Raw genomic sequence first — 19194 nt, 5'->3', positions numbered from 1 at the left:
GCATTCTTTTGGTGGGAGATGAAAATGGGAGTCAGGAGCAAGATGTCTAACCTACGCCTTCCTACAATGTGTGGAGAAAATATAAAATAGATCCAGCTTGCTGGCTACAGGAATAACACCCAAAAGGCTTCCATGTCAGGGTGTTAACAACATGTATGTCTGGAGGCACAGGGTACTTTCTGCAATCCACTCACACATTCGTATACAATAAGTTAGGAATTATATATTTCCATGATATACAGTTGTCTAAAGTAAACTGAGAAACTCAGCAAATTACCCATGCTTAACCAGTAAGAACCAACACTAGAGCTGAAAGAGGAGTGAAGAAAAATATGCCACTTTCTTCACTTCAAAAGGGGGGCTTCTTCAGTCTTCCTCAGGCATATATTCTGAAGGCTGTAATAGGAGATAGTCATGACGGGGAGGAGAAAGAGTGAAGTGGAGGAGAAAGTCTACATGAGAGACCAGGGATAATGTAAAATTTAGAATATTTCTAGGCCAATCTTATCTAAATGTATCTTATAAGGAAGTAAATCTTGAGGAGCAAATAAGTTTTTTTTGTTTGTTTGTTGTTTTAAAACACAAATAATGCTAGGGCCAGGAGTTGAAAACAATCCCCACCCCTACCCCACCCCTGGCCCAAGTCTTTTGAGATAAAATAGTTTACATTTGAAATTAATGGGTGAAAGAAAGGGTTGTTAAATTTCCAAACAATTTTTCTTCTGAGGTGAAAGGGTTTCATCTTAATGTTTCTGACCTCTTCTTTAGTAATGATTTGGCCAATATCCCTGTGTTAGGCCCTATCCACTTATAGAATGGAAAACAAGGGCTATTTTTCTCTCTAAAATAAAAATGTCTAAGAAAACAAAGGGTTTAGTCTCTGGAAAGACCAACCTTGAGAAGTTCTGCCAGGTAGGACCAAGTTGCAGCTGGAGGGCAAGACAGCCAGAGTATGTATGTGATGGCCTCCTCACCTCATCCATCACCAGAACCCAGGCCCTGTTCCCCAAGCAACAGTGCCTTTCTAGAGAAACTGAGCCTCACTGAAGGAAAGCAGTGGTGCCTTGCAAGAGCTTCCAATTGGTGGTCTACCAGCTGACTCAAGTAAAGTCAGACAGCAAAGGGACCTCAGACTATGGGGAAAATCTCCAACATGAAAGAAACCAAAACCAAAAGGAAAAATGAGCTCAGAAGAAGAGAAAAACCACCAGGAGCTCTCATAAAATACTGTGCTCAGAGATAAATCTATCCATGAAACAAGAATAGGGGGATACTGAAAAATAAACAAAAAGGAACAATTGGATCATGAGAAATAGCTCTTGGAAATTAAAAATATGAGGGCAAAACTTAAAATTTTAATAAGAAAAAAAATACAAAAATTTTCAGTAGAAAGATTGGAAGAAAAAATATCAAGAAAATATCTCCGGAAGTTAAAGATATAAAGATATAGAAAAATAGAAGACAAAAGATGAAAAAAATCCCAGGAATAATTCAAGATGCTCACTGTGAAACTAGTGACCTCTAAAGAAAACAGAGGGAAAAACTACCAAATGAATAAAAAGGTTAAATTTCCAGAACTGGTAGAAGGAAATGGATCTTCGCACTGGAAGATGTGTCAAGTACCTAGTGAATAAAAATACCCAACCAATCACACTTCCATGAGAATTTAGAAATCCAAAGATAAAAAGATCCTAAAAACTCCTGAAGACAAGACAAAGAAAACAGATCTATATAAAGGACTGAAATAAAAACAGCAGGAATGGAAATCAGAAGGGACTAGTCATACCTTCAAAATCCTGCAAAGAAAATGGTTTTCAGCTGAGAATGCTATAACCCACCCAATCTGCCATGGTATTAGGATAGAGATTTTGAGAACTGTACCTCTTCTCAGAAAGCTGGCAAAAGATGAAGGGGGACAGAAGAGGTAATGGGAGCAGAGTGTACGGGAAAGTCTGGGATGCCAGCGACAGAGCAAACCAAACAGCCAGTCAGAGTGATGAGGAAGAAGGGGGTCCTAAGAGGGCAATCCCTGGGGAGAAAACTGCACTGATTAGCTGGTGTGCTCAACATGGCAGAAAGCTGGATATTAAAAGGTTACTACAGGGTACAGAAAAAATTACACGGACACGCCCTTTGTTCCCCACCAGAAAACAATGCAAAATTATAAAAGGCAATGTACACTTATAAAAGAAATTAGAGTATACTATTTGGCTTAGCAAGGAACAATATTTACATAGTCATGAAAATGCAGATACCAAATACCAAATTAATAATTATGTCAGTACTTTGAGTGGTAAAAAGGCCTAACCTACCAAAACAGAAGTTCAGACGATATAAAAAAAAAACAAAAAAACAAAAAAACACATCAAGAGTGTCAATGTAAGATATTTTAAAATATGAAAATAAGTAGCAGATAATTTTAAAAGAACTGGAGCACTTGGGAGGTGAAATAGTGTGGGATGTGATGGAAGAATGTTGCTTTTCATTAGAAGGTGATGAGGGCAACTTAATTTTTAAAATCAGTATGCATCTATTACTTTGATTAAAAAATAACAACAAACATTCAGTGAGTACTCACTATCACTACATGCCAGCGACTATTTCAAATACTTTACAGGTGACCTCGTTTAATCTCCAATCTAACAATTCTTTTAGGTAATACTATTATTATCCCATTTTAAAGATGAGGAAATTAATGCAGATAGGGGTTGGGTCATTGGCCCAGGAGCTCAATGCTAGCAACCTGATGGAGCCAGGATTCAAATTTAGGCAGTGTGGGCCAGAATCTGGAGATCTTATTAACTTCTGAAGAAGCCAAGAAAATATAACTCCATAAATTATTTTGGAAAAAGCAGATTTTCGCCTATCAATAAGCGCAGACAGTCATAACCAATCAGACTAACAGACATGAGTAAGTGGAAAGCATTTCTTTTCTCATATCTAAAATCCTATATTTTTCTATCAACAATAAAAAAAACGTAGCCCAAACAGCAAGAGCAGCAGAAAAGAAAAAGTTGGAAAAAATTGCAGTCACACAAAGTATAGTTAAAAAATGACTAAGTTTCCTTGATATATGAATTTGTTGGAAAACCATTTATCAACAGCCTGTTTCTCTCTACCAGAGTCCCTCAAGCCGAGAGCCATGTCATTCCCCTTTGACTGATTAATTAGCCAATCAGGGGACATTTTTCATTGTGAGGCATGATGGTTTATTCCAGCTAATGTTTGGTCTCTAATGGCGACATATTAAAGCCAACTCGGCTATTTTAGCCCTGTGGAGTGACCAAAAGAAAGGGATAGAAGATAAATCAAAAGAGCTCCCTTCAGTTTTCCTTCAGTCCTTAACAAAACCCCCAAGGAGCAAATGGCTGGTGGAAAGATCCTCTACCAATAAAAGAAAAAAACAAAGAAAAGAAAGGTAGAAACGCCTTCAAGCCAAGGGGATCCTTTCCTGTGTCTGAGGAGCAATAATTTATCCTCTGTTGATTAACAGACCACTGATAGAATAGGCACTAAAAAGTCAATATCTAGCTCTTCTTCCTTTTTTCAAAAGCTGTGCTCAATAGAAAATCTAGTTCGGCAATGCTTCTTACTCACTTGGAATGATTTCACCGCTGAATTAGAAGAGGCCAAGAGTAACCTGATCTTGGGTACTCTTCACACTACGGATCACACTCCAGCCAGGCAGTTGCCCATTGTGGTGCAACTTCTCCAAGCTTCTCATCCATCCCTATGCCTGTGACAGGCATCAAAGCACAAAGATCTTTGTAGAAGTTCAAATATCAGAGGAATACAAGTTCCTAAAGAAGAGAGATGTGAATATTCACATACCCAGGAAACAGGAAGCACTTCTCAAATATGTATACTTACTGCCTAGCCCGTTTAGCAACATTATTCTAAGCAGCTACTCCTTGCTACCCAATTCCACACTTATGTACATAAAACTAACTGGCTTTCTCACCTCCAACTAGGCCAAAGATTACAAATTAGCAGTTGTGTCAAATGAGATCACAAACATGTTTTACTTGTCTGGAACAAGATCTACCACCACCACTGATTTCAACATCATCATTATTTTATAAATCTTGGGAACTTTCGGGCAGGATATCAATTTTCCTGATTCCCTGTCATCTTAAAATTAGACTACTTACATACACGTTTACAGTCAGATACCTGGACTCCATGGACATTTGAGACCCAGGATAAGCTGGCAAATAGAAAAAAAAGGCATAAAAGAGAAGATGTACCAAGTTATGTAACAAGTTACATCTTCTTTACAATACGTTGTCCATTCAGAGACTCTTGCCCTTTGTACCAAGATCAATCATCAGTTCTCCGTAGATTTTTCTGGCACCATGGTAAAAATTAATGGTTCTCTAGTCTGTTTCCACAATGTTTAAAACATACTTCAGTATAACTGAGTTCAATTCAGTAAAAACTTTACTGAGAGCCTACTTCATGCAAGGCATGGCTCTAGATGCTATATACAGTACAAAAATTCCTGCCCTCATGGGGCTTCCAAACCACTGAGGAAAGACGGTAAACAAACAATTCAATGTATCCGGTGGCAGTAACTGCTATGGAGAAGAATAAAGCAAAGGAAAGGGTATAAGAGTTTCAAGGTTTTTGTTGTTATTGTTTGTGTCTTCGATATACATAGGGTAACATTTGTACAAAAGTGTGAAAGAGGTAGGGGTAGGCCATTCCACACAGAAGAGCCACCAAGTACTTAAACTTGGGGTGGGAGCAGTCCTGAAATACTAGAGGAACAGCAAGGAAGCCAGTGTGATGAGGGCAGAGCAGTTACCAAATACCCAGAAGATGAGGTAGGGCAGTAGTGAGTATGTGTCTATGTATATATGAGAAAGAGTGAGAAAGAGAAAGAGATAGGGTAGGGGTGGGTGTGTATGACACACAGAATTCTAGGCCATTGTAAAAATTTACTTTTTAAACTTTGCAAGGTTTTGAAGACAGTAGTGACATGATCTCAATTACATTTTCCAAAGATCACTCAAGCTGCTATAGAGAAATACACTGTAGAAAAGACTCTTACACTCTCCTAAAGAATCTGTTACATTACATTCAAGATATTTCTATAACTGTGTCCTCTAGCAGAGGACCATGAATTCCATGAAGGGGGCCAAGTCCTACTGTCTTTGCAGCTTTAGAAATCAGAGCAATCATCAGGACACACCACATAAATTTTTATAACCTTTTAAGTTTCTCCAGCTTTTCCATTATTAAATAAATGCCAACAAACTATGTTTACTATGCAAGAGAAGAAATCAGGACTTTACATAACCTTTAAAAGAATATCTTTTGTGTCTGGCTTCAAAAGTATTAACAGAAGTAAAGATTGTACTAGGTACAAAATATCACTTTGGTTCAAATTCAATATCCTTGGTAAACTATTCACTATTTTGTCCTTTCATACCTCCAAGGATTTTATGTTGCTCAGATGAACTTCAGTGAGAGAAAAGGGGAGGGTAATGGTCTCCTGGTGCTTCCTAAATGGACTATCCCTCAAGTTTCTTAGATGGCATTTAATACCACTTGTAAATCTCCCCAAGCGTTAAACTTTCTATGAACTAAGTATTTGAACTGTCGACTCCCTGTCTGAGGAACATTTTTTATATCTAAATCTCTGAAACTCACATTAAAAATCTGTTATGCCTTGCTACTGTTAATGGAATCAGACTAATTTCCGTTGTGATGACAAAAATAGTCCTGCTTGATGCAATGGCATAAACTAGATGATCTGAAGAGTCTATTTGTCCTTGAGATCCTATTACCTTTCCATAAACAGACTCTAACAGTACTAAAACACTGTAAATCTTTGGGGAAGAGGGATAGCATCAAATACATTATGAAACTTATTAAATTCAGTACCATCATCTTCATGAATACTCAATACATGTTGATGATGATAAAGAGGTTTTATCTCAGTTTTCATTCATTTATTTTAAAGCAATGAATTCTTTACACACTGAATAAATGCCAATACATCTGCCTCAAATTGTGTAGGACATCACATTAGAAGGAAGATAACTGCTTTAGTTATTACTCATAATAAATACTAATTCTTAAAAATTGATATGCTAAGAAATCCACTATAATTGCTGTAGTGGGAAAATGGCAACAAAAAGCCTCCTTGCTGGAAGACTATAAAAGGGAGGATTTAGGGCACCTAGGTGACTCAGTCAGTTAAGTGTCTGACACAGGTCATAATCTCAGGGTCGCTAAGACTGAGACCTGCACTGGGCTCTATACTGGGCGTGAAGCCTGCTTAGGAGTCTCTCTCTGCCCCACTCCCACCCAGGACACACTCTTAAAAAAAGAAAAAAAAAAAAAGGAAAGGAATTATTGGCAATGAGTAAGTTTACACAGTACATTTATATTAACAAATACTGCTCAGCATGTGACTATGCATACATGGATTAAAATTTTCTCATTACTATGTTAAGTTTATTATTCACCAGCTTAAATTTGAGTGTGTTAACAATTATAATGATGACAGCAATCTTAGCAGCAGCAACTAAGGTATGTTGGGCACTTACTGCATGCTAGAGACTTGCTAAGGCTTGGCTTAATTCTCGTTAGATAATTTATTAGCCCCATTTTATGACTGAAGAAGCTAAGGCTCTGAGAGGTTAAGTAACTTGCCCCAAATCAGTCTTCACACAACCCATGGGCTCAAAAACAGGCTTATCAAATTCTTACAGTGCCTGCTCTCAGTGCCATACTCCAGTGAATGAGCTTCTCATTAGAAGAAGCGAGAGAAATAGAACAATTCATTAGATGACATGATTTTCTCATTCCACTGGTTAAGACATCTACCAAGTTCACCAATGCACAATCACAGAGCCACAGAATGACAGCTCCTTAGAGGGCCATTTCAGCTATCTAGGTAACAAACCACTGCAAAACTTAGCAGCCCAGAACAACAATCCTTCCATTATCACACACTACTTCTGTGGGTCAGCAATTTAAGAAAGAGCATGGCAGCGTGGGGCTCTGGCCCCAGGTTTCCCTAATGTGGCTGTGATCAAAAAGTGATTAGAGCTGGCATAGCAATGGGTTGGCCTGGACCTCTTTCTCTTCACAGGCTTGGGAACCTTTCCACATATTTCATCCATTAGTACTAGTTATTTCTTACAAACCATAACAAACAAATCTGTTCTTTTTTTTTTTAAAGAATACTGGTAAAACCATCTGGACATTCAAAGTCAGGATTTCTCTTTAGGCAAGGCAGGGTTTTTTTTTTTTTTCCTTCTTCTTCTGATTGTATTATTTTAGTCACCATATAATACATCATTAGGTTTTGATGCAGTGTTCCCAAATTCATTGTTTGTGTACAACACCCAGTGAATTGCCAATTTGCTAGTTCTTATATATAGCCTGCACCTCCAGATACTTTCATTCCCAGTGCCCATCTCTGAACACACTCTTAAAATATGGTACCCAGGCCTCAAAGAATAGTTCAAATACAGTCACCGCTGCAGAAAATGAGCAAAACACCTGCAGCATGCAGGCACAAGCGTTCTGATACATCCCAGGCCTGTATGTAGGATAGCTGCCATACTTAGATACTCTGGCTTATATAAAGCTGAGGGCAGGTTACAAATCCTTGCCTCTAAATTAATTCTCATCTAACTGCTATCAAATGAGATCTTTCCAGGATTAAATGAGACTTTACCATCTTCATAAAATTTCATCTATTTAGTTTTGGTTAAATAAAGTGTTTTCCAGCTTAGGGAGATTATTTTGAATCTTGATCCTGTTATCAGTGGTCAAAATGATGATGAGAATTATGGAAGTCATCAGAGCTGGCAAAAACCCCCCAAACTTTAGTCCTAATTCAATATATTATTTGGCTTGTTTGTGGGCTTAGTTTAAATTTATCTCTAACTAAATGGTTCTTCATTAGAAGACTGCTTTAGCAAATACTAGGCTGGGAAAGCTGCATAGTTTTTTGAATCCTGATGTCCAGATCTGAGGTAAGAAGGGGGAGACAGAGTGACAGAGGCTGTAGGAAGGGGCAGAGGTTTAAATTTAAGAGTTCACATCTGGTAAACCATTTACAAAACTCAACCTAATTCATGAATATAGGTTATTAACATGAACATTTGGAACGAAGGAGAAGTAGCTTTGATTCAAGGGCATTTCGAGCAAAAATTTTAAAAAAGGACTCTTCTTTTCCCAGTGATCTTCCCTTATGAGGTAATAAGGGCAGTTTAGATTTTAAAAGTTATATACTTCACTGTACTAATAAAACCATATTTTATGTAATGATACTAATAAAACCATATTTTATGCACTTCACTGTACTAATAAAACCATATTTTATGTAATGATATTCTATTTGGTATTTCAGAAAATACATTTAGTTCTATAGAGTGTATATTTTTGATACCATTAATAAAGTTATAACTGTAAAAAAAAAAAATAAGGGCAGTTTATAGAGCTAAAACAATGGTCAAAATATCCCATGAACTCAACTAGCCAAAAGAGAAGGATCTGCTTGGAAGTGTAGGTTCAGATTTGACAATCAGTCAGAAACGGAAAAGAAAGGAGATTCATGGTAACTGACAAGAAAGGAACATAAATCATGTTTTGGTTCAAAAAGCAAAAGCCCTCAGGTTATTCAAGCAAAGTAATCATTAACTGGGGTATTTAAGAGCATATAAGAAATACAAAGTTTCTAATTCAATCATGTTACAGAGGTGAAGAAATTGACAATTATTTTGCCAAGAGCCTATGTCAGAAACCTGCTCTTGAGAGAAACAAAGTAGGAATGCTGGTAACACAGTCTCAGTCCTTGATATGGTTTAGGAGTATTTTCTCTAGTGATAAGGCTGAATCAGGAAACAAGCTGGATAGAGGAAGGAAACTGCAAAAGTGGGGGGAGGGAAAAAAATGAAAGAAGAAAAAAAAAAAAGGAGTATCAGGAAATTCAGCAAGATAGGAACTAATGGAATTTGTTTTTCAGTGTCTCCAATTCCAACTTGCACACCAAGTGAGAAAAGATACACATACATACACTCGCGTATCTATAACTCCTGACAGGCACTGGCCAGCACAAGTACCTGCTGCAGGTCTCGGGGGCCCTAGTAATTTCAGTTCAATATGTTCGATCATTTCTTTGTCTCCACAGAAAGTGCATACATCTCCAATTTAGGTGAACTCCAATCCAGAGTTATTGTCTTCTTAGTACAAAGATGGTGGGGAAAGGAAATGAAGGACTTGGAAATTAAAAATGTACAACCAACCATTCCCACACAGAGCAGTGTGTTAAAAGTTTTCTGAGTAATTGGTAGTTTGTGATTATCTTTCACTATTTAAGCAAGTAGTTCTGAATAGCCAGATTCAGATAGCCAGATTCAGATAGCACCAGTGCCTCCAGATAGTCTCTGTAGCTGGAGAAAATACTGAGCACCAAGAAAGTCAGAGAATAGTTCCTAGAGACAGGAAGGCTCTGCTCCTCTACAAAATACAAAGTTCCCTCCTACTACCCTCACAAAGAAAATTTCCATTTTAAGTGATTTTTTAAGGAAGAGATTTATTTTTATTTTTATTAATATTTTTTAAGATTTTATTTATTTATTTCACAGAGAGACAGCTAGAGAGGGAACATAAGTAGGGGAAATGGGAGAGGGAGAAACAGGCTCCTCCGCTGAGCTGGGAGCCTAACATGGGGCTCCATCCCAGGACTCTGGGATCATAACCTGAGCAGAAGGCAGAAGCTTAATGACTAGGCCATCCAGGTGACCCTTATTTTTTTATATTCATGTTTATATTTATATATTTTTTCTTTTATTTACTTAGCACAGTCCTAGATTTTAATGATTATTTTCAGAAGAACTCTCTGGAAAATCTGATACAAGTGTTGGACTTATAGATCCATATCTACATGTACATATACCCACAAATTCTGCATGCAATTTAGAGGAGTTTACTAACTCACTATAATGAATGTACTCTGACATACTGCCCAAGGAGCTCTCCTATACTGACACATGATAATTACATCACTTTATACATACACATCACTTTACAGTTTCATATACTTCTGAAATTTCTAAAGTAAATGACTTAATCGTTGTATCTGGACTTGAAAAACATCAAACAATCTGATTTTTACAAGGCATTTTCTAAAGATCTGTAAGATAAAAGACATAAAACCCAGCAGAAGACATAAAATCTAGCAGGCATTAAGTGCCCAAGGTGATCATGGAAACTATGATCAGGCCTTAAAACCTTGGTATGGATCATTACTGATGTGAGCTGACTCAGCATTTAACTATGCGAGATCAAGTGGTTCATACATATAATATTCAATTTTGAATTAGACAATTCTGTTGATAGCAGCATCTGCTGAGGTCAGGGACAGTGTGGGGGAAGGGGTGACTATAACTGAGGTAGTATGAGGGAAATGCTTGTGTTGAAGGTACAGTTCTGTAATTAACTAAGACAGTGGTTATAGAATCCACAAACGTCATAAAGTGGCACAGAACTACACACATGGATTGCTACCAGTGTCAATTTCTTGGCTTTCATCTTGTGTGATAGTTATGTCAGTTGTAACTACTGGGATAACTGGGTGAAGGGTACAAGCAACCCCTCTGAACTATTTTTGCAACTTCCTATACATCTGTAATTACATCAAAATAAAAAGATTTAAAGCAAAAAAAGGTCAAAAAAATCTGTTATTAATCAAGGGCTGCAGCTATTGGGTATAAACGTATTCAGATTTTTCAAATCATATGAGACTAGAAAATGCACATGTTAACACATCATCTATGCTTCAGAAACTCAAGCTAAGTCTTTCTTAATTCAGTTCTAACAGCAAAATAAAATTGTTCTCAAAGCTGGCCCAGGCATTTGTAATCTGCTTCCTGAACCTATCAGAGTTCAGTTCTGCCTGAAGGCAAGGTAGTGATTTTGAAAGCTGAACCACTATTTTCAGCAAAATGAAATATAAAAGTCAACCAGTTTCCCACAAAGTGATGATAAAATATTAACTACTTATGCCTTTGACAAAATCTCAAAGAAAACTTCTAAGGCATAACTAAGATCATTTAAATGTAGATATTTATTTATTTATTTGCAAGAAAGTTGACCTATGGTACAGGGGAAAGGACAATGACTCTGGAGTCAGAGGGACCTGGATTTAAATCCCATTTGTGCCACCTTGGACCTCTGTAACAAATCCTTCTGAGCACTGGTTCCCTCACTGCTAAAAAGGTGATAATGCCTCCTTCACAGGACTGTTGGGGACAAACGAAATACTATCTGAAGTGGCCAGCACTGTGTCTGGCACACAGATGCTTTATAAGGTTGTAGTTTCTTTTCTGTCATTACAACAGTCAGGGGTTGTAGAAATTAGTTAAGTTCAGCTTTAACTTGAGAGGTAGGATATCAGCCAAACTAGATGTGGTCAATGTTCAAGGTTCTTTAAATCTCGATGCAAAGATAAGATCAATATCAGCACCTTATCCAGAGCACCCACAGAGAATTACTATGCTAACATTCAATACTGCCATGATGTCTAAGATTTTTCAGGTATCTGACCTCCAGCAGCACCTTTACCTTGGCAATGCCAAATACAAATTCAGGCCAATGTTGCTATGGGGGTCAAAGGAGTAAAAACAAAGTGATACTCCTTCCAACTGCAACCAGGAGCCAAAAGAGGTTGTATTTTCAAACAAATCTGATCAAAGGCCTCCTGCCCTTGGCTATAAGGACTGTTGTAATTAACACGATAAGGTTTCATAGCAACAATTTATTCAGGGAAGGTACAGGTGTGCCTCAATAAGAGCTAACTCTCTATGTGAAAATCGACACACATCTAAAAACAAATTTAAAAGTGACTCTGCTTTACAGAGAGAAATAATCTAAGAAACAGCCTCTCAACTACAGAGAACAAACTGATGAGCACCAGGACAGGGATGTGGGGGTAGATGGGTGAAATAGGTGATGGGGATCAAGGACTGCCTTTGTGATAAGCACCAGGTATTGTATGGAAGTGTTAAATCACTATATTGTACACCTGAAACTGCTAGGACACTGTATACTAACTGGAATTAAAATAAAAACTAAAAAAAAAGTGACTCTGCTTTACAGTAATATTTTTTCCCTTGGTGTTTTAAAAATGTGATTAGGTTTTAATACCCTCCCATCTTATATAAACGTGTAGCTATGTATTAGATGTAAAATACCACAGAGGCCCTGTCGACTTATGCAGGGCATGCAGCAATGTGACCAGCAGCATTAGCAACACCTGAGAGCTTCTCAGAAACACAGGCTCTTAAGCCCTACCCCAACCTCCAGAACTGGAATCTGCAGTTTAACACAATTTCCAGATGATCTGAGTACGTATTAAGATTTCAAAGCTCTGTCCTAGGCAGTATTCGTAACCCTAAAGCCAGAAGCTCTCCCAAATGTTACATAACAGGGGTTCCACTAGTAGCTCTCAATCCTCACTCCTAATAGTCACCCAAGTCATCTAGGTAAGCTTTATTTTAAATTAAAAGTACTTTTATTCTTCTCTTTTTAATACCTATTGCTGGACCCTGACTCCAAATTTGGATTTAACGGAGCTGGGCTGGCACCCTGGCATTCGCATTTTTCTTAAAGCTCCTTAAGTGACTGAGTGGAAGTGCTGCTGAGAACCACTGCTACAGACCACACACTGCACCCTGATCTAACACTGCCTCACCAAACAATCAGGATTTCAAATGCATCTACAAGAGGAAAACCTTAAGCTAGAGTGAGAGATTAAGAAGTGCCTGGATATAAATCTTAAACAACAAAACACAGTATTATATCAAGGCTGGTCTTCTCCACACCAACTACACTGAAATAGACTTTCCCTGGGCTAGTACCAGGGAATTATTTCCAAAGCTCCTCAAGTACAGGCTCACAGCCACATGGTCATGAATGACTACACCACCAAAAAGCCAAGAAGTGCTGGATAGTGTTGAAAAGTTTCATGGCACCTAACATCAGGACTTACTGACAGACATCTGTCAGAAGATTAGAAACCTCTAATCTCCTGAAACAAAAAGCTTTCCTGTGCTTACCACTCAAGTTCTTTTTTTTTTTTTTTTTTTAAATTTATTTGACACACAGAGAGAGCACAAGTAGGCAGAGAGGCAGGCAGAGAGAGAGGGGGAAGCAGGCTCCCTGCCGAGCAGAGAGCCCGATGCGGGGCTCGATCCCAGGACACTGAGATCATGACCTGAGCCGAAGGCAGAGGCTTAACCCACTGAGCCACCCAGGTGCCCCACTTAAGTTCTTTTAAAGTTCTACCAAAAGCCCATAAATAATACTTCCTTCCCTCATCTGTTCAACTGTAAAATTTCAAAGAGAGTACTAGAAAAGACCAGTGTCGCAGGCAGTAGGGGCTGGCAGAAGGGAGAAAAAAGAGGGTCAAGTAACCCAAGAATGCAAGGATTTGGAAATGCCAGCACAGTGGGAATGCAAGAGTGAGAGAGCTGGAACAGTAAAGTTATCATCAGAAATCCAGTACGGACCATGGGGCTGATGCAAAGGTGCAAGGTGTGGCCAATGGAGAGGGTAGCTAGGGCAGAGTGGAGGTGATAGAACATCCTTGAGGATACTGAAATTACTGAGGATGATCAAAGGAGAGTGACTCAAGAGAAACACTCAGATAACACAGATGCAAAGTCTTGAGTGAACAAGGCAGAGGGCCTGATCCAATCCAGGTCACACAGTAACCACTGAAGGGGAGAGGTGTAACCAGAAGTAGCGTTGTCTGATGATCCTCAGCTCTTCCAACAGCCTCTCCATGAATGCAGCATCCAATGTGGCCTGATGTCAGAACACCTCCTCCCTAATGACCCACCTGCTTTTGACATGACTCAGCAGAGACCTACAGACACCACCCCTCGGTGCCAATGGTGCCCAGGCCTGCATCCTCAGTCTTTACCACTGAAGGTGCAGGGGCAGAAAAAGTGCTGAAAGATGGAATTTTCTCCCAAACCGCAGAGGAAATCACCAAGCACAATCTCTAATAAGTATAGCCTTTGAAAATAATATTAAGTAACAAACAGCTACTGCCCTGGAAAAATTCCCGTAGCTCTGGAGAAATATCAGAAATAAATGACACAAGTTTTTTTTGTTCTATCGTCATCAAGGGCCTTGGCTAGGAGCCAATAAAGAAACTATACGGAGGACATATCGGATTAGTTGAGTAATAGTTATAGCAACCATATTACAGATTTTTGGAGACAACATCAATTTTAAATTATTATCCCTTTATCTCCAGAAACCCATATTTCAAAACTTCAGTTTTGACATCCAAGCCCAGAACTGTCTCTTACTTTGGAAATGGCACAAAAAACTGTTTGCTGTATTACACAGTCCAATGACCTAATGAAGACTCTGAATTATGGACTCATTCCATTTAGGGTACAGTTTAGTCACCCTACTCCTATCTAGTTTTGAAATAAACCATTGTAACAATGGAGGAAATACAAAACCAAATGCCTTACAGATTCTCCATGATGATGCAACTTTCAAAATGCTTTTTAAAGGGAACAGACCAGAATAGGACTACATACATGATACTGTTCCTCCCCAAGCCATTAGCCCAAACAATTATACAGTCCAAGCAGAGCAAACAAAACCGATGCAAGCAACCACCCTCTCTTCTGGCATGGGAGAGACATTTTTCCCTTTGAGTATACCAGCAAAGGCATTCCTCCCGAGTTTATTCCAGTCCCACACAAGGGAAAAAGCAGGTAACACATATTCTTTCTCAGAATCCTTGTAAAGCATATTATCTTCCAACTATTATTATTAAAAGGATTATATTTAGTCTTTGTATAAAGCCTCTCAAAGTTTTTTTTGGTAGGTTTATCTAAAAGTACTACCAGTAATAGATATAAATAGTACTAGACATTGCAAAAAATCAAGTGGTGTTGAAACAGAACATATATCAACTGTATGTGGCTTAATACCTCAGGAGTCTTCTTACTCTGCCTTTTCCCAAAAATGCAGTCAAGATCTGTTTTGCTCCGAGACGATAGATCCTTCCCTAGAAAAACAACATGATGTCTTTCAGTAATACCATTCTTTCTAAAATAAGGAGCATGAATATAAACTATGACAATCCTGAAAGCAAAATGGGTTTTGGAAAAGAAACAATTTTGTAAGCTACTGACTTTCTGTCTCCCTTTCACAGACTACAACTCCTTAATTAAACATAAAATTAATTTTAAAAATCCCTTATAAATCAAGTGTTTTAGAAGCAGAACCCCTGACATTCTCTTATTTGTAGAAGCAACTAAGAGCATGTAACATGAGAGGGAAATAATTTTAAAGCAAGCTCTTCTACTAGTATGACTTCAAGGTATAATATCTGGGTCTCTGGGTTCCCCATTTATAAAAGAATTATCATTTATTCTAAGGAGACATGAGTTACTTAGGATTATGAAATGCAGACAAAAACACTGCTAGCTACATAGCTTTGAAAACACACATGAATGAGGGCACATTCATTAACTGAATGAATGAAAATTTAAGATATATGCAAATAACTATATTAGGATGAAAGGATTTCAGATTTTTCTCTTTAAAATGTTTTTTACTATTACAGCTCTACCATCTTTAAGTAAAAGGATATATAGTAAGAGCAGGAAATTTAATGGTTTCTGGCAAAGCACTATCCAAAGGATCTACAATTCTTATTAAAAACACTGAAATCTTTCACTTAATTTCAAACCCACAAACCAACTAATTTAAAATTCACTTCTTTGGAATTTCCACTTCTACCAATAATACTCTGTGAGCAATCAACCAAATCTATTCCCATTTATCAACCACATGGTAAATGCATTTTAAAAAGTAACTGCTACATGTAAAGTCTTGAGGCTCTGGGGGAGTGAGGCTCTGGGTCAGACACAGGAATGTGTGTTCTGAGTAGGAAGCCTGAGTTCCAATGTTACAGACTCACTTGTCTTCTTAGTTTCCTGTAGCAAACTTACTTGGCAAAGTAATGGCATGACCCAGAAGGTTCTAGTTCACTGACTATCACTGGGGCATTCAAATATGATATTGCTCAGTGACTCCATGATTAAAAAACAAAACACCCTTAGATTTAATGCAAAGTGAGGCGCCATAACCAGCTTCATAGGCAACAGTACTAGATTCAATGGTCCAATCAGTATGATCTGTTTCTATCAGGGACATGGTCTTCTGTGGCTCTGTGCTACTCTCTCCTTTCTCCCTGAACTAGAAACAAAGCTTTCCTGTTTCTGATTATTAAGCAGACCCAGACAACAAATCCTAAAAGAAATTTCCTCAAGAACAAAATGAAACATATCTCACATAGGAACTCAGAAAATGAACCTGAAAAGTGGGGAATAAAATTGGCCACGGTGGGGAGAAGTGGGAAAACCCTTAGGAGGTCTAGAGATCTATTCTTAGCTTTGTCATCAGCATAACCCATTTTGTACTGCTGAGAACATTCAGGATGGCAGTTCCTATTTCAGAAAAAGGAGTTATGCTTAGTTCAAAATATGTATCGGCCATCTTTCCCTAACCTGTCTTCTGGAATGGAACAGATACCCTCAAAGAAAGGCAAATTAAGATCTTTTACGGCAACTCTATTAAAAGGAATGCTGGAGGGATTTAGGAAGGGAGGGTACATGCAAGATCGCAATTCTAGGACAGATGTCAAACTATCAACGTGCAGAGAATGAAAACAAATCTAAACATTACAGGAAAAACTGCCAAGCTGGTAGAGACAGTAAGCTGTACCAAAGAAGATGCAAGTGTTTCTAAGGTTTTGGTGACAGGTTCTTATATCAGAAATTTTTATCCTTTAGCAAAGTTCACTTAAGTAAGTGTAGAAACCAGGATTGTTACAGGCCTTGCTCTGGATTTGATCTGGAAAACAAAACACAGAGAAGAATAAGAGTCAGAGACCAATGGAAAGGAGCTTAAAGATAGATCAAAATGTGAAGATAGAATTGGTACTGAAACAGTTGTTAGTTAGTGATCCTGGTTGAATAGTTTATGAATTTTATAAAATCATGGCCACTTTTGAATAAAATATATAAATACTAAAACTGAGTTTGAAAGCTTACTGGTTTCAGTTCTAAATTAAGGTCAAATGACAGCAAGTACTGGTTAAAAATTTAGATGTTAGGGAAAATGACAATCAAAAGCTCAACAGAATAAGAACTTATGTTATCTGTCTGGGTTTGGTTCATCTACCTTTCAGTCTTCCATTGGCCATAACATGGCTTCCAGTAGCCAAGCTGATGTAACTATGTCCATAAAAGGATAAGCAGGTACTTTCAGAGAAGAGTTCTTTAAGATCTTTTTAGCTATTTTTCTAACAGTCATGATTATCCAGTCCATCAGAGTGGCAAAGGAAAGGAGGAAGGTTACCACTGTGGCCAGATATACCCATGATGCCGAGAAGTCCACATGCGAAGCAAATAAAATTACAAAAAATAAGAATTTAAGAAGCACAGAGATCTGGAACTTCTTAATTTAAGGGCAAAAGTCTTATAGAACCCAACAAGTTCTCGGGAAAATACGGTATTATAGCACCATATTAAAACAAAGCCTGAAAAAAAAACCCTGAGCTTTCTACTCAGAGTAAAGGGGTAAGGGCCAGGAAATGCATGGTAGGTGAAATAGGTTTTGTTATAATTAAAAAAAAAAAAAAAAAAACCACAACCCACTTCAGGTGTATGTAGTTAGTCTCACTTACTTGGAAAATTCATTTGCATATCACCAGTCATGAAGAATACAACACATACTGTATCTTGATTTTTGTTTTTAACAAAAATACATGGGACCAATAATAAGCCAGGAACAGAAGATTATGGTGGTGGCGCTGAAAGGTGATGTCAGAGCACCAGGCAAGCTGCAGGACTTACAGTGGGGTTTGAAATAAGTGAGACCCTCACAACCAATAAGACAGCCAGAATTTTTTCACAGCCTGCACTGGTGCTAATTTAGATATAAATGGCAAAAGAATCCAAAGAGGAAACTAGACACCCATCACTAGCAGACCATGGAGGGGCAGGGTTTATGGGGGAATGTACTAAAAGTAATACAGTCTGTGCATCCAGCCTAGGGAGCCAGCCACCAGGACATGTGCTGTCCAGGCAGTTTCCTCGTTTAAGAAGCAAATACTGCCAGGGCGCCTGGGTGGCTCAGTGGGTTAAGCCGCTGCCTTCAGCTCGGGTCATGATCTCGGAGTCCTGGGATCGAGTCCCGCATCGGGTTCTCTGCTTAGCAGGGAGCCTGCTTCCCTCTCTCTCTCTGCCTGCCTTTCTACCTCCTTGTGATCTCTGTCTGTCAAATAAATAAATAAATAAGTATTTAAAAAAAAAAAAAAAAAAAAGAAGCAAATACTGCCAACGGTCATGGGAGTAAGAAGCCTGAGCAAAATCACTAGGATGAAGCTGCACAACCACAGTTCGTACCCCCTTATTTCTTCCACCCACTGCCTAACTGAGGGGCGGAAGAAAGCAATACTCTTCTGATAACTCTGCACTGTGTAGGTGAAAAACTTTAAAAATGTTTTTGTAGAGTTTGATCTTTTCCTCTCCACAGATGCGCCTCAAAAAACATTTTTTGAATTGCAAGAAACTGCATGGAAGTTAGGCTTTTAAATAAACATGGATGATACAAACTTTTGAATTAGAAAATAAGTTGTTTCATAAGTTTGGGACTCTAGAAAGGAGTAAGTATGTATCTCAATGAAAATGATATAGCCAACATTTAGGCAGTAGCAAATTTTTATAATGCTATTTGCTACCGGAATCTCACACTTTTAAAGTCAAATTTTTGTCCTCACTCTTCCCACCAAGCTATGTAAAATGTCATCTTCCCATGTTTTAGTCTCTGGATCACAGGCAGGAGTTAAAGCATGAATCATCCTCATTGAATAAGTGAATTAGTTATGTTCACTAAGAGCCTACCGAGGGCTAAAGAGCTTATCAAACATTATGCTGAACAATCAAAAGTTCCATAAAATGGGTCATTTCTGAAAAGTCATAAAATGCAACCTACTTTAGAACTCAATAATGACTTAAAAATCTATCCTCATGTTTAACAGCGGAAGCGGAGTCTGGAAGAAGGTCAGTGCTAAAGTGATCTGTGCGAGAGGGTAATGCAGCACCCAGGATCCTTGTGATCTAAGATCAT

General features: G+C 38.2%; 1 protein-coding gene across 3 annotated transcripts in view; it reads right to left on the bottom strand.

Moving 5' to 3' along the window:
• The window catches only part of PINX1 (PIN2 (TERF1) interacting telomerase inhibitor 1), an 85139-nt gene that overhangs the window by 40813 nt on the left and 25132 nt on the right, over window positions 1–19194 (bottom strand). For all 3 annotated transcript variants that reach the window (XM_032332274.1, XM_032332273.1, XM_032332272.1), the window contains exon 6: window positions 14985–15061. In XM_032332274.1, coding sequence (XP_032188165.1) covers window positions 14985–15061 — 77 coding nt within the window. The remainder of the gene's footprint in view (window positions 1–14984; window positions 15062–19194) is intronic.

The sequence above is a fragment of the Mustela erminea genome, chromosome 2 (assembly GCF_009829155.1).
Source record: "Mustela erminea isolate mMusErm1 chromosome 2, mMusErm1.Pri, whole genome shotgun sequence".
NCBI lineage: Eukaryota > Metazoa > Chordata > Mammalia > Carnivora > Mustelidae > Mustela > Mustela erminea.
The sequence above is the reverse complement of the archived record's forward strand: the minus strand, read 5'-3'. Positions and strand labels throughout refer to the sequence as shown.